Source organism: Osmia lignaria, chromosome 13 (assembly GCF_051020975.1).
Source record: "Osmia lignaria lignaria isolate PbOS001 chromosome 13, iyOsmLign1, whole genome shotgun sequence".
Lineage (NCBI taxonomy): Eukaryota > Metazoa > Arthropoda > Insecta > Hymenoptera > Megachilidae > Osmia > Osmia lignaria.
The window spans coordinates 70,418-84,335 of NC_135044.1; the positions used below are offsets into that span (position 1 = coordinate 70,418).

Sequence of the window (13,918 nt, forward strand, 5' to 3'; positions counted from 1 at the left end):
ATCAAAGTTCGAAGCGCAACTCTTGCGTTTCGATACATACGGTATAAAAAGGCCTAAAATAAAGTATAAAACATGAAATGTCTGTTATTATTATTATTATACCATTAATGTATATAAAAGTAAAATTTTATTTATAATTAATGTACTCGGGGCCACATGATAAACGCGTTGTTTCAAACACAATGTATCTACAACATACTTTGGCAGTTACATTCGACTCGACAAATATTGTAACGACATATTGGTACAAGTATTAGATGTACAAGTTAATTCAGTGTTTTTAGATTTGAAAAGTTACTATTACTTTTCAAAAATAAGACTTGAATAAAAGAAAGAAAGAAAGAAAGAAAGGACACCGAATTAAGTTTTACATATAATAAGTATAATAGGTATAATAGGTATAATAGGTATAATAGGTATAATAGGTATAATAGGTAAATATACATATAGGTTCGTCGAGCACAGTATAAAGTACATATGTATATATTATAAAATATTATAGTTATTCAAACTATAGTACATTATCCATTTACGTAATATAATACAATTGTAATATACATATTGTAAATGTATATTCATTATTACCTACTTATCTTACTATATCTTCCTTATAATACATTGTTATTTGGCATCTTGTAAGTCGTAAATGTTTATAGGTACAACAGCTAAATGTTCCAGTTATTGAAAATTCTTGAAAATTGTAAATATAGACGACTTTTACTTACTTCTGGTGTAAAATAAAAATTCAAGTACACTGCACAGCAGTATTTCCATTTAAAGTACTACGAAATACCTATACATACTTACGATTAGGTGTATGTCTATGAAAATAGGAAGATAGAAAAATATGATTGTTTTAATATCGTTGCCGCTTAGAAGTTATACTTGATAATACTTGATATAAAACTGGAATCAGTAGAAAATTCTGTTCGTTAGATTGGTTGTCGTCAATCTACGGGCACGGAGATAGAAATTTCATTTCTGATTCAGGGTTTCAGCCACGGGGTTTGAAAACTTGAACCCGGGCTTAATTTGCGTATTTGGCAATGTAAGACTGTTTCGCTATCCTAAGTAATTGGTCGTACATAGCGCGGTCGGTTTCTTTTACCAACGAGGTAAATTGACTGTAACTATTTTGTAACAGTATATGGGGATGATCGTATTCCTAAAATGATTTATTATTATTATTAATAAAAATTATTTTACTATAGTAAGTAATATCTTACTTACCGCCATACGACCTTTATCCATAACTAAGACCTTATCGCTATCCATAATGGTATTTAATCGATGAGCAATAGTAAGTACAGTGCACTTGATGAACTTTTTCCTGATGGTATTCTGAATTAAAGCATCCGTTTGCGGGTCCACGTTAGCTGTTGCCTCGTCGAGCATCAGTATTTTATTATTTCTTAAGATAGCTCTTGCCAAACAGACCAATTGTCTTTGGCCAACACTGTAATTGCTACCCCTATCTAATACACGGCTTTCTAAGCCAGTACCGATAGTCAGAACAGCATCTTTTAATTCCACCTATACCAAGGACAAGATGGTTGAAAAAAGAATATCTCTTTTCATCATTTTAAAATGTTGACGTACCTCTTCGATCACCTCCCACAAAGCTGTATCAGAGAATTCATTGAAAGGATCTAAATTACGTCTCAAAGTACCCGAGAAAAGAACTGGATCTTGAGGAATGATCGATATGTTGCGTCTCAAATCTTCTAGACAAAAACTCGCCGTGTCTATACCATCAATTTCTATCGCTCCTTCGATCTTTGCCAATCTGAACAATGCTGAAATCAAGGAGGATTTTCCAGCACCTGTTCTTCCAACAATTCCTACCTGTGAAACGTTTATTCTGTAATTTTCCACTTTTATTATAATAATTCAGTTCTCTAGAACAGTGACGAACCTTTTCACCAGGATTAATGACAAGATTTAATCCCTTCAATACCGGAGGATCCTCTTCAGCGTATCGCATATAAACATTCCTGAATCTGATCATTCCATCGGTAGGCCAGTTCTTGGGAGCATTAGCTGGAAGCGCAGCCTGCTTATCAGTTTTCTTTGCAAATTTCCCTCTATCGCGTAAATTCGGTTCTGCTGGAATGTTTGTATATTCTAGTACACGTTCCACAGCCATCATCTGATTTGCAGCCTCGGCGTTCTGTCGCATACCCCACTGAATCATTCCAGTCATGGCCATTACTTGGGTAATGGCCAGACCTACTTCACCACCAGAGAATGCTGCAAGATTTCATCGGTAATGATCGGTAATGATCGGTAATGATCGTTAAAAAAGAAAAAGAAAAAGAAAAAGAAAAAGAAAAAGAAAAAGGAAGAAAATATCAATAAAATTCTTACATTGTTCCAATAAAAGGAAACTGAACGTAACCAATGATGTGAAAACAAAACAGAAGATGTCCAATGAGAATCCAAAGCCGCTACTCGATACTACGTACATATAAACGGTCGAAGTATGAACATCTTGCAATTTATCAAATTCCTTCTTTAAAATATTCTGTGCGCCATAAGCTCTGATAGTAGTTAATCCATTTAGAGTAGCGTTTAAGTGAGTGAAGACGGGAGAGCGAGCTGACAAGAATTTTAACTATTATTATAATATGTAGATTATGAACATCGCATGCTTTGTCCAGCTCGAAATTGAATTTGGCACTTACTCATTCCTTCCAAACGCTTGATATTTTTGCTGGTTTTTAAGTATACTTTTCGTATCCAGTAGAACACAGCACCCAAGAATAGAATTGGAATTAAGAAAAGTGGATTAACGATGCACGATACTATTAATGAACCAAACATCATCATACATATTTGACCAGCGTCCAGTACAGCCTTTGGTAATAATTCGTCGATGGTTCCCATATCTTTGGAAAATCTATTAAGGATACGACCGCTCGGATTTGTATCGAAAAACCTCATGCCTGTTCTAATGAGTGCATTAAAGGCCATGTCGTGTAATCTTTGACTGCATAATATGCACACCTTGTAAAACGCTAGCGACCTTGTAATGCCAATGCAAAACAGACCAATAACTATGGCTGTGTAAATGTACATGTAACTGTAGACGGTAGAAATATGAAAAGTATCCAACTTTTCTATAACTGTGTCGTTGGTAGCATTCAAGGCAGTCTGTTTAAGTAAATAACTCCGTGTTTCTTCTTCGCTTACTCTGTGAAATATTTCAAATAGAAATTCTTATAGAATTGTAGCGTATAGTGTAGATGTACATATAGGTAAGTGGTTTAACACTTACAATATAGGAACAAAGTAATCGTTGAGACTAGCGATGAATTGTGTTAATATAAAGAGTAATAAAAGCGTTACTGCGAGACATAAATTAGCACCAGTTTGGAAATATTTAATAAATATTGGTCCCTTGACTGTTCCGCGGGAAGTTCCTTCTAAACCGTCGTTAAAGTTTTCAGCGTCATCGTTTTCCTCTTCGTCGTCTGTTCCTCCGCTACTGGCATCCGGTGTTCGACTCTACTTGGAAAAAAAATATATATATTTCTATAGCAATTATACCTAATTAGGTATAAATTAGGTATAAATTAACGTAAACGTAAACCAACATACTCTGGTGCTTGACGATGAAAATTGTCTTCGCATGACACTCTTTTCCAAAGAAGAATCATCGTTAGTTACGTTCTCAGCCGCTAACAGTTCAGCATACTCTGGTCGTTGATTCAACAAGTCTTGATAGTATGAAAAAACTGTAGCTTTCCCTTGCTCGATTAAAATAATAGAATCTACGTTTTTTATATATTGTAATTGATGAGTAGCCAGGATCCTAGTTTTTCCAGCTAAATATCGTTGCATACATTCTTCAAATAAATGCTTGCTAACGTGTGTATCCACCTGCAACGTACGAGTACACACGAGTGAATGTCAGATTTTTTTATTTATAATTGAAATGATAATAGCAAGCCGAGCACTTACAGCGCTTAGAGGATCGTCCAATAAATAAATGTCTGCTTGTCTATAAAGAGACCTAGCTAAATTGATCCTAGCTTTCTGTCCTCCGGACAAAGAACTTCCTCTTTCTCCAACGATTGTTTGATCACCCTGAGGGAATTGTTTAAAGTCTCGAAGCAAAGAACACGCTTTAACAACCTTCTGATATCTATGACGATCGTACGGTTGACCAAATAGTATATTCTGTCTAACAGTGGAGCCAAAAACCCATGCTTCCTGTCCTGCGTAGCTTAGGCTTCCGTTTACTTTAACATGACCTTCTACTATATCTATTTCACCAAGAATAGCGGAGAGAAAAGAACTCTTTCCAGCTCCAACCATACCAATCACTGCATACATTTTTCCTTTTTCAATCTCCAGATTTATATTTTCAAGCGTATTCTCCGACTGACCTGGTTCCCACTTGGCTCTGAGGTTGACCATTTTCACTGCATACGTCTCTTCGTTGTTCAATATAGAAGCAGAAGAACGTTTCTTCTCTGTAATATATATGGTATTTAAACATTTTAACATTTTCAACAGTTTTAATGAAAATAAATAGACAGTCTTTGCGTATTTACCTCCCATAAGATTAGCCGTCTTCTGTAACAAATCATTAGCAACAACTACCAGACCATTGTGCTTTCTCTTTTCTATGGAATCATCGAGACTTTCATACTCGTTCGTATCTTCGTCTGCATATGGTATATCAGGCTTGGATGTTTTGTTAGAAGCTTGTTTCGAATCATTGTTAATGCTACCATTAATGCTGGCCGCAAATTTGTTGAGAGCAAAGTTATTTTCGCGAAACTCCTCGTACATGAGAAAATGTTGCAATCTTCTTACGGCTACCATACATTCGGCTATTTCTGCAAAACCGCGTACAAACATTCCGGACATGGTGTGCGCCAATATGTTGAAATACGAAGAGAAAACGAAAACCTTATCAGCCGTTAGTTCGTTTCCAAACAGTAGCATACTGATAAGCGTACAGTAAAGAGCCATTCTGGTAGTGAACAAATTAAACGTCATATAAATGCCTCTTATGTAGGCACTCTTTGAAACTACTTTCAATTCTAATTTCCGTGCAGTCTCGATCAGAGCGCAAAACGGTTTCTCCCACGCGTACATCTTTATTACTTGCACACCTGATATGATCTCGTCCATCAGACGGACTCTTTCGTCGGTTTTTATAGCAGTTTGCAATCTAAACTTGGACGATAGTTTTCCCGTGTACGCTAAAATAAAATAAATGATAAAACTGATTTCAAATAGAGTTATCGAGTTAACAGAAACTTACATTGAATCGGCACGACAACGAAGACCGCGGCAATACCGATCAGCCCGGCATATCCTGCTTCGGTATACAAAAAATATGCTATAATCAGCGCAGAGAGCGGGGCGGACCACATATGATGAATAAAGATGGAAACAAGATCAAATCTGTTCACGTCGTTAGCCAACAAATTAACTATCTTGCCCGGTGCCGTTTCGCCTAAAGCTGTTTTACTAAGCCGCAACGCCTATACAGTATGCATATATGTATAGTATAGATATAGGTATATGTATAATAAAGAAAATTTATCTATTATAAATTACCTTCCGATAAACAACGGAACAAGCGGCGACTCTAATTCTCGCACCGACGTGGAACGCGCCAAAAACTGTCTGATTAAGTGTAACGACGTTCACTGCTGTTGCTAAACAAATACCAGCCGCATATAAAAGTGCAGTCTCGTAACTTTCGTCCGAGCTCTTTTTGAAGTAACGTAACAATCCTCCGAGCAGTATAGGTGTTCCTAATCTTTGAAAAAAAAAAAAAAAAAAAAAAAAAAAAAATAATAATAATACATATACATATACATATGAATTCGTTTTCGAAATGTTTACTGTTTACTCGTTACTCGAACGAATTAATCTCTTTACTATCCGATAATCTCACACTATTTTATAAACGATTGATACCTTATTATAAATTCGTTGAGTATTTGCATTAAACCAAGCGCAGCGTATTCCCATATAAAAGTGCGAAAAATAGCTCTCAATAAACTGGGCTGTCGTTTGTGCCTTCTCGAATTTTCCAACTCGTTGTTCCATCGTCTGAAAAGTTGATGTACACATTAAACGATTAAACTTTCTTTATACAATTTACAATGAGATTTTAACCAACTTTTCTAGTTTGTCACCGAGCACGTGAGATCTGTCGGTCTTTAAAGGATTATACAAATCGTCTGTTTGCAAAATCTTCTTGTATCCTGTCTTGAATAAATCTATTGTCCACCTGCATATCATAAAACAAAAAGGAATAAGTAGAAAAGTTTGAAAGACAGGAATATGTATACCGTTTAGTATCGCAACTTACCACCAAAACAATACCGATATTAAATTGGCCTTTTCTCGTGGATTCGGTTTCGACTTGACACTGCTCGAGTCCATCTTCTACGATGCGATTGCAATTCCGATCCCGATTGCGGTACATTAACTAGCCCCTTAATGATACTTTGTTCGCAAACTGAAAAATCTTGTTTGATTAGTCTCCGAGAAAGTCGAGAAAAAGAAATAGAAAACGAAAAGGATTCTCACTACATACATACATACATACATACATACATACATATATATATGTATGTATGTATGTCTCAGAAAGATATGTATATAATATATACAGACGCACACAAGGTGGTTTAGCTTTGAGGTAGCTTATCTCTTCATCAAAGAGTCTTCTTACGAGTGGATTAATAATTGCCGTAAAATTGAGCAATCTCTAATTAGAGAAATATGACAGATTTAATCCAATCTTAAAATTCCGGGATACATACTGTTCTTCTCTTCTGACACGGAACCGTTTCATGGATGAAAGTAAGACGTATATCGGTCGCAGCACCTGTATTTAAAAGAAAAAGAGATGATATGTATCATATCCGTGTCACAGTGTATACATATATGTATGTACATATGTATGCTGATTTCTTCTCTTTATCACGTTAACTTTTGCTTTGTCATTGATCAAATAACGAGTGTGGAAGGTCGAATGATATTTTTGTAGTGTGCGTTACCGGGATACCTAAATACTTATTCTTCGCTGACAGTACGTAGGATAATTTCAACATTCTAGTCAAGTAATTTGCTGCAACCCCCCTTTTCTTTTTTGTCTTTTGTCTATCATGTGCCGATAGAATATCTTGCGTGAAACGAAGATGAAATAATGCCAGTAATCTTTGCTGTCATACGTGATTCAGCATTATATGTACTATCTGCACTGCTATAAATTATTCTCGTTGCGAGAAAAAGGAAAAGACTCGGAAACTCTTGGACGAATTATCATCTTCGCGAAACAGTTTCAGTTTCCCTACATGTTAATTCTTCTAATCGTATAGAAACCGTGAAGAAAATTACGCTGGTCATCATTATTCAACAGAGATTTTTATCACAGAAAATATTACATATATGATACTTATGTAATAATGATGATGATGATGATGATGATGATGATGATGCTCAAGTTAAAGAAACGCCATTAGAATTCAGTCGGTAATAATAGAGTACATATAACACACAATGACACGATCAACCTTGATTTTGCTCGCATACTCGGATGTCTACACGCACGGAATCGTAAAACAATTAGCGAACAAGGTAAACGAACCGTCCTTCTTTACTATTCTTAAGATCTTAACAAATTTATTGTGCGCGCGAAATGAAGATATGTAAATATGTAAATACGTAAATACGTAAATACGTGATACCGGGAAGGAGGTAAAGTTCCGTATGTATTATATATACAAATATGTATTTCTTTTTTTCTTCTTAACGCAGTTTAATACACTGACGATCAGGCCGCTGTAAATTCTACAAGGTACTAAAAGAAAAAGAAAACCAACATATTTCTGACCATACAAGGCATAATAAAATATTGCGTATACGTAACTTTAGGTATTAATGGGTTAAGTAAGATACTATTATACGATTCGTTCAGAACAATAGAAATGTGTTATGCAACGAGACGTCGAAACGTTCAGCGGGATTCAAACGAAACATTCAAATCTATCACGATGATGGAATAACTTCTTTTTCCTTATTTTCAATAAACATAAATATACATACATATATCAATTTCAATTAATTATTAAATTATCTTTTATTCGGTTTCGTTATTAATCGTCATCATCGTTGGTTGTGTAACATAATCCGACTAATGGAATGGTTACACTAAACGACGCTATGTGAAATTATTGTTATCGAGACAGAAGTTGAGAACGGGTCAATTGTGGACAACGCGTGATGTGTAATGTTTTGCGTGATACCAACATTCCTTCTAACTTCATTTAATACGTACAAGAATAACTGTATGTACAGCCAGTAAATAACCCGCGTCATCTTATCTATTTCGCGCAGATGTGACATAAAATGAAGGTGAAAGTCGGAAAGTTTGTTTTTCAAACTACTTGTTAAAAAAACAATTTCTATTATCGTTCGTTCTTCTTATTTTCAGATCATTTCAAACCATTTTAGACCATTTTAGACCATTTTAGACCATTTTAGACCATTTCAGACCTTCTGATATTGCCGATCAATCAAATTCACTGTGTCAAATCACAGTTTTTTCTAATACTTTCTTAAGCACGGCTGCTGTAACGGGACATGCCTAATCTATTTAAAAGGATCTGCTTTACCGAATGCATCGAAATTTTAGAAGCAATCTAAAAGATATTTTCAGCTCTCGGTATACCGGGTGGTACCATATACAATTGACCTTGGCTTCTAACACCGCGACTACAACTTAGGAAGGAACAACTTCATCACGAACAGCTGACTTGATTCTACGAAACATTTCTTATATACATACATACATACATACATACGTATCTGTACTCACCCTCTTTCTTTAGTACTGTTCGTTTCCCGCTCTACAATAGAATATCACACTTTATGCATTAAAGTTACTTCCTTATAGTAATTAAACGGCCATCAACAAACCCAAGTTGCGTATGTTTGGCGCAAAGCCCACGCCGCTACTGAATCAGGTTTTGCCTTTCGTTCGCGAGCCTCGCATCTCCTCTTCGTTCTATGACGTATCCTAATTCCATTACATTGTACCACATTGTACGTACCGTCGATAAAGTCGGTTTACATCGTTACATTTACCCCCTGGTCGCTGCTGATATCAATTGAATTCGTTCAATTTTCTCATTCCTCATTTTCCTCATTTTCGTCATTTTCGTCATTTTCGTCATTTTCAATATTTCGTTTTTGCGTAATTATAATCTTCTTCGATTCGTTGTAAATTCTCATATACGTATAGTTTTACGTTTACATGCAACATGTTGATTCCAACTAAACATTTTTCCCCAAATTACAACTGCCTCTTTTTCCTCTATATTTTATTTCAATAGTTTGTTATTTTTTTATGCAACTTTATTATAATAACAATTTTGGTATTATCCTATCGAAACCATACCTAACCTAACCCGATAGCCAGAATTAATTAACACCAACAACTAATAAAACTTTATAAAGAACGTGTTTAAGTAGGAAAACAATTTATTTCACCTTCAAAACTGTATCATAGGCTACTTACAAAAATAATACTATTATTACAATTGTTTTCATGCTTATACGATACGCTTATACAATATGTATTGTGTATAGTACCACAAGATGTGTCTATGTATGTATGTACATTTGTATATTTAATATTTATATATCATTATTTTTTTTTTCTTTTCTTTTCTTTTCTTCTTTCATAATCCATTAGAATATAATTTTTTAAAATATCAATTTAAATCTTATAAATACGTATTGTCCTCTTTGTCTCGATATGCTTATTCTATTCAAAAATCTTCGTTTTATTTTCATCTAGGTACCGTGTAATCAATTTTATAATTAAAAACATTTCTATATCCTCATTTCTATATTGTAAAGTCTAGAGAATCGGAAGCTTTAGTACGTTTTAGTAATGCGTCGTTTGTACATATGTATTTTACACGTGTTCGTAGAATTAGAAACATCAATTATTGGTCAAGTATCAATTTGAAAAGTTAAGTACAAATATTTTTATTAATCGTGACTGAAATATTGAAAATTAGCTCGCTTATTCTTCTCGTATACTGATAAATAAACGAATGTACAATTGCACTACTCCATCAAAGCGTGATGACAATTATTATTATGAGAACTTATTCTTTCCTAATTATTTCGGATGTTTAACGAGGAGCGATATACATATATGTATCTACATATATTGTATATATGTGTCATGAAAAAATATATCAATTTAATATTCGTTGTTTTTATAAAAACGTCAAAGTATGAGTCATTGGGCGAACAACTACGATCATAACTTAATTGTCTGAAACGATAAAAAAAAACATAAAAGGTCCTTTGATAACATGAAAGACCTCCTGCATAATTATTTCAATTACTTGCATGATTTATAGATGTTTTCTTTCACTGTTATAATAAAAACATCTAGCAAAATTCTATATATTTCTATAAAATAAAATAAAAATAAAATAACTACTTGGGTTTGTTATTCGCCAAATATAAAGGCATCATTAAGGTTTTACTTAAAAAAAAGAAAAAAAGATATCATCTAAAATAATACACTGTTGTATCAGAATTGTGTGTTGTTGTTGTTGTTGTTTTTTTTTCCTAACCCACTACTAGAGCTTTCACTACTAATTATCGAGCTTGAGAATTCGATAACATTAATACAAGTTTCTCGTAAGCGTACGTTAAATTTTTCGCCAAACCTTTGCAGCATCCGTTTTCTTGTATAGTTTGAAATCTGTAAGTTCGGAAATTCTTCTCTGTATCTATGTACGTGACAGCTGCCATTAACGGGCACATAATAATTTTCGTATGATCCAGAAAATTGATCTGGAAAGGAAACGCGATCTTATTAGACTTTTTATCTATCAAATTTAAATAATATTTATTCAACTTACCTGTACCGTTCCATTTGTCAACTGCATAACGACAGCACTCTGTGTTCTGAACCACTGATACATGTATGGTATCCTAGACATTGCATCGCTTGGTTTCACGCTAACTGAACTACCAGCTTTCATTAAATGTTCTTTCATGTATTTCAAAAAGAAGTTCATTAATTTCATTTTCTTTTCTAATTCACCCGGGTATTCCCTGACCGTGTAATACAGTTCATTCCCATCGCGATTTATGTAATGAATATTAAAACAATTAGCTAACATTATTAACCGAGTGCCGTCGTTATACATTACACCGACTCCATCGTCGGAAAGTTGATACCCAAAACCGTATTTATCCGAATAATCAACCCATTTGCTTATCCATACTACAGGCTGTGCAGCTGGATCTGTCATTTCGTCTGAAAAATAATTTCAATCAAATTTATTTAACTCGATCATTTCAATTTTAATAGTAACGCTACCGCTATTAAACACATATTAGCTTCGATCAGAAGAAAATTATTATTATTATTAGAAGATTCATGCCTGAGCTTTCAGGATCAAAATCAGATAGGATATCTTGAATATATCCGTTCATGGAATATGGGATAATAAATGGGCCATCTGAACCCCTGCTGACGAATCATCGTACCTGCTGACGAAGTTGTTTCTCTACTTGGTTTAGATTTTAACACAGCAGCCAGCTGCTCTCGTAACGTCTGCAGCATCTTTTTGATGTCGAGATTCATTTTTTGAACTTCGTTCATTGCATCTGCAGGCTTTGTCTTACAAGCTGGACTAATAGGTACTCGAAATACCAAGTCTTGTCCCTCTCCTCCTACATTAGTATTCATTTCAGATAATGGTTTGCGTTGATTATGCATTTCTAACATATCTAAACGAGGTGCCATTGTCAAACACGATAGAGGTAAACTGAGCGGCATAAAACCTGTAACATGTAACACATGTACCGCATAAATAAATAAATAAATAAATAAATAATCACCGATTTTCTGCGTACCAATACGCGATACGCGATACGCGATACGCGACACTTACCACAAGTAAAGAATGGATCTGTCATTAATTTTGATATCGAAGGCCGTTTAGACGGATTTCCTTGTAACATGTTAGATATTATATTCACTGCAATCATATTGATATGGCTAGGAATTTTATATTGAACCTGTTTAATTCTAGCATAGGTCTCTCTTAAACTGGACGTTTCAAATGGAGGTTTACCCACTAGCAAGGTATACATAATGCATCCGATACTCCATATGTCAACTTCGTAAGAATGACCGGCTTTAGTTAAAATTTCTGGTGCTATATAATTAGGTGTTCCGCAAAGCGTTCTATTAACAGAGCAAGAACAGAGCAAGAAGACAAGTTAGATTATTTTTCGATTTTTAGATACGCATTCTACATCATATCAAACAATTACTTTTTTCGCTCTCCTTCGTGTTCCAGTCTGGTTGCCAATCCAAAGTCACCGATCTTAACTTGCAAATCGTCGCTCAAAAATAAGTTACCTAATTTTAAGTCTCTATGAATAATTTTATTTTGATGCAAGTAATTTACCCCGTCTAAAATTTGCTTCATGTAATATCTCGTTTCACATTCTGTTAAGGCTTTTCTACGTTTATGTAATTCCATCATTGACTAGAAAATACAATGATCCGTTTAACAAACTACATCCTTTTAAAATACTCGTAGAGAAATCTTATAGATCGTTTACCCTTTTGCGGCATAATTCCAAGATTATGTACACGTTATGTGGATCATCGAAAAATCCATAAAAGCCAACAACATTTTTATGATTCAGGGTTTGGTGAATGGAAATTTCTTGCGTCATTTTTTCTCTGTGATTGCTTTTTGTAATTTGTGATTTAGGTACAATTTTTCCAGCAAATGTACGATGCGATTTTGACTCCCTAATTTCGTAGCATTTTGCGAAACCACCCTGTAAAATTGTATAAATAAATATTAAGCGACAACTTTTCTTTTTAAATGTATTGTTTGCTCATCGTGTGATACGCATTTCCAACAGAATGAAGACAATGTCTTTCCAAATATTAATATTTTATACATCTAGCCAAATTGGTTTTAATATTTGATACGAAAGATTAAAACAACGTATCTGTTGATGTATATATTTTACATATGATCTTCATAAATCTACGAGGATAAAGCAACAAGTGTAATGTTGCCATGTTTATGTAAGAAATAACACTTCTTCGTGAGCGAAAAAAAAAGTTGTACTTAAATAGAAAAAAAAATATATATATATATATATATATAATCAGCTTGTGGGTGTGCTCTTACAGTAAAGAAAAATCAAATACGAAAAAACAAACTTACTTTTCCAAAAAACCTGCCCTTGGTATAACTTTTTCCAGAGTTTACATCGTATATCACATCTGGAATAATGCATTCTTTTTCGTCCTTTGACATCTTGTGTTACTTTTTTGTGGGTAATTGCAAAATATGCAGTGTAAAACTTTGTGTTCCGTACAAAATTACTTGGATCCTCTCCCAGCCTTATGAAAAGAAATATATTGAACGTTAACTTTCCTGCGAAATACAAATTGCTGCTTTTACTCGCGCAAGAAAGGCAACGGATTTCAATATTTAAATCCCAGTTTGTTGACCAATCCCGAGTATGCTTGTGCGTATGACCAACTATACCGTACCGTTTTTCACTAGAAGTAACTAGCAGTAAAATAACGTCAAATCATGTTTTCATGAAAAATCATTGCGAGTTCATTTTTTTTTTTCTTCTTCTTTATATTCTATAAATAACCTCCAATATATTCGTCGCTGCAGTTTTAAATATTTTTACAAGTATTTATAAAAATGTATCTGTAACATAAAATATATTATATTTCATTTCCTCTAGTAATAATAATCTTTCTTAATTGATCGATATATTGATAGAAATAGAAGTTTAAATAATTAGAAGACGAGGAAATTAAATTTAAATTACACAATTTAAATATAATACAAACTGT

The 13,918-nt window shown here is 34.0% G+C and overlaps 2 protein-coding genes across 4 annotated transcripts; both read right to left on the reverse strand.

Moving 5' to 3' along the window:
• Positions 1-73: 73 nt before the first annotated feature.
• On the reverse strand, positions 74-10,457 carry LOC117610236 (putative multidrug resistance-associated protein lethal(2)03659). 3 transcript variants are annotated; one of them, XM_034337377.2, is made up of 18 exons: positions 8,855-10,457; positions 6,798-6,862; positions 6,653-6,742; positions 6,341-6,490; positions 6,149-6,259; positions 5,944-6,078; positions 5,578-5,782; positions 5,279-5,501; positions 4,560-5,216; positions 3,964-4,478; positions 3,601-3,882; positions 3,278-3,507; positions 2,685-3,193; positions 2,368-2,598; positions 1,916-2,250; positions 1,600-1,845; positions 1,231-1,533; positions 74-1,165 (listed from the first exon to the last, which is right to left on the reverse strand). In XM_034337377.2, the coding sequence occupies exons 4-18, from the start codon at positions 6,412-6,414 to the stop codon at positions 1,028-1,030; spliced, it is 4,194 nt and encodes a 1,397-aa protein (XP_034193268.1). In that variant the 5' UTR covers positions 6,415-6,490; positions 6,653-6,742; positions 6,798-6,862; positions 8,855-10,457; the 3' UTR covers positions 74-1,027. The 3 variants fall into 3 exon arrangements, with proteins under 3 accessions (XP_034193268.1, XP_034193267.1, XP_034193265.1); XM_034337376.2 differs by lacking the exon at positions 6,653-6,742; XM_034337374.2 differs by having other exon boundaries at positions 6,653-6,862.
• Positions 10,458-10,604: 147 nt separating this feature from the next.
• Positions 10,605-13,560, reverse strand: polo (Serine/threonine-protein kinase polo). The gene is made up of 7 exons (XM_034337392.2): positions 13,269-13,560; positions 12,646-12,870; positions 12,352-12,569; positions 11,967-12,262; positions 11,560-11,856; positions 10,926-11,326; positions 10,605-10,857 (listed from the first exon to the last, which is right to left on the reverse strand). Exons 1-7 carry the CDS (start codon positions 13,359-13,361, stop codon positions 10,660-10,662), a joined length of 1,728 nt encoding a protein of 575 aa, XP_034193283.1. The 5' UTR covers positions 13,362-13,560; the 3' UTR covers positions 10,605-10,659.
• Between the last annotated feature and the right edge of the window lie 358 nt (positions 13,561-13,918).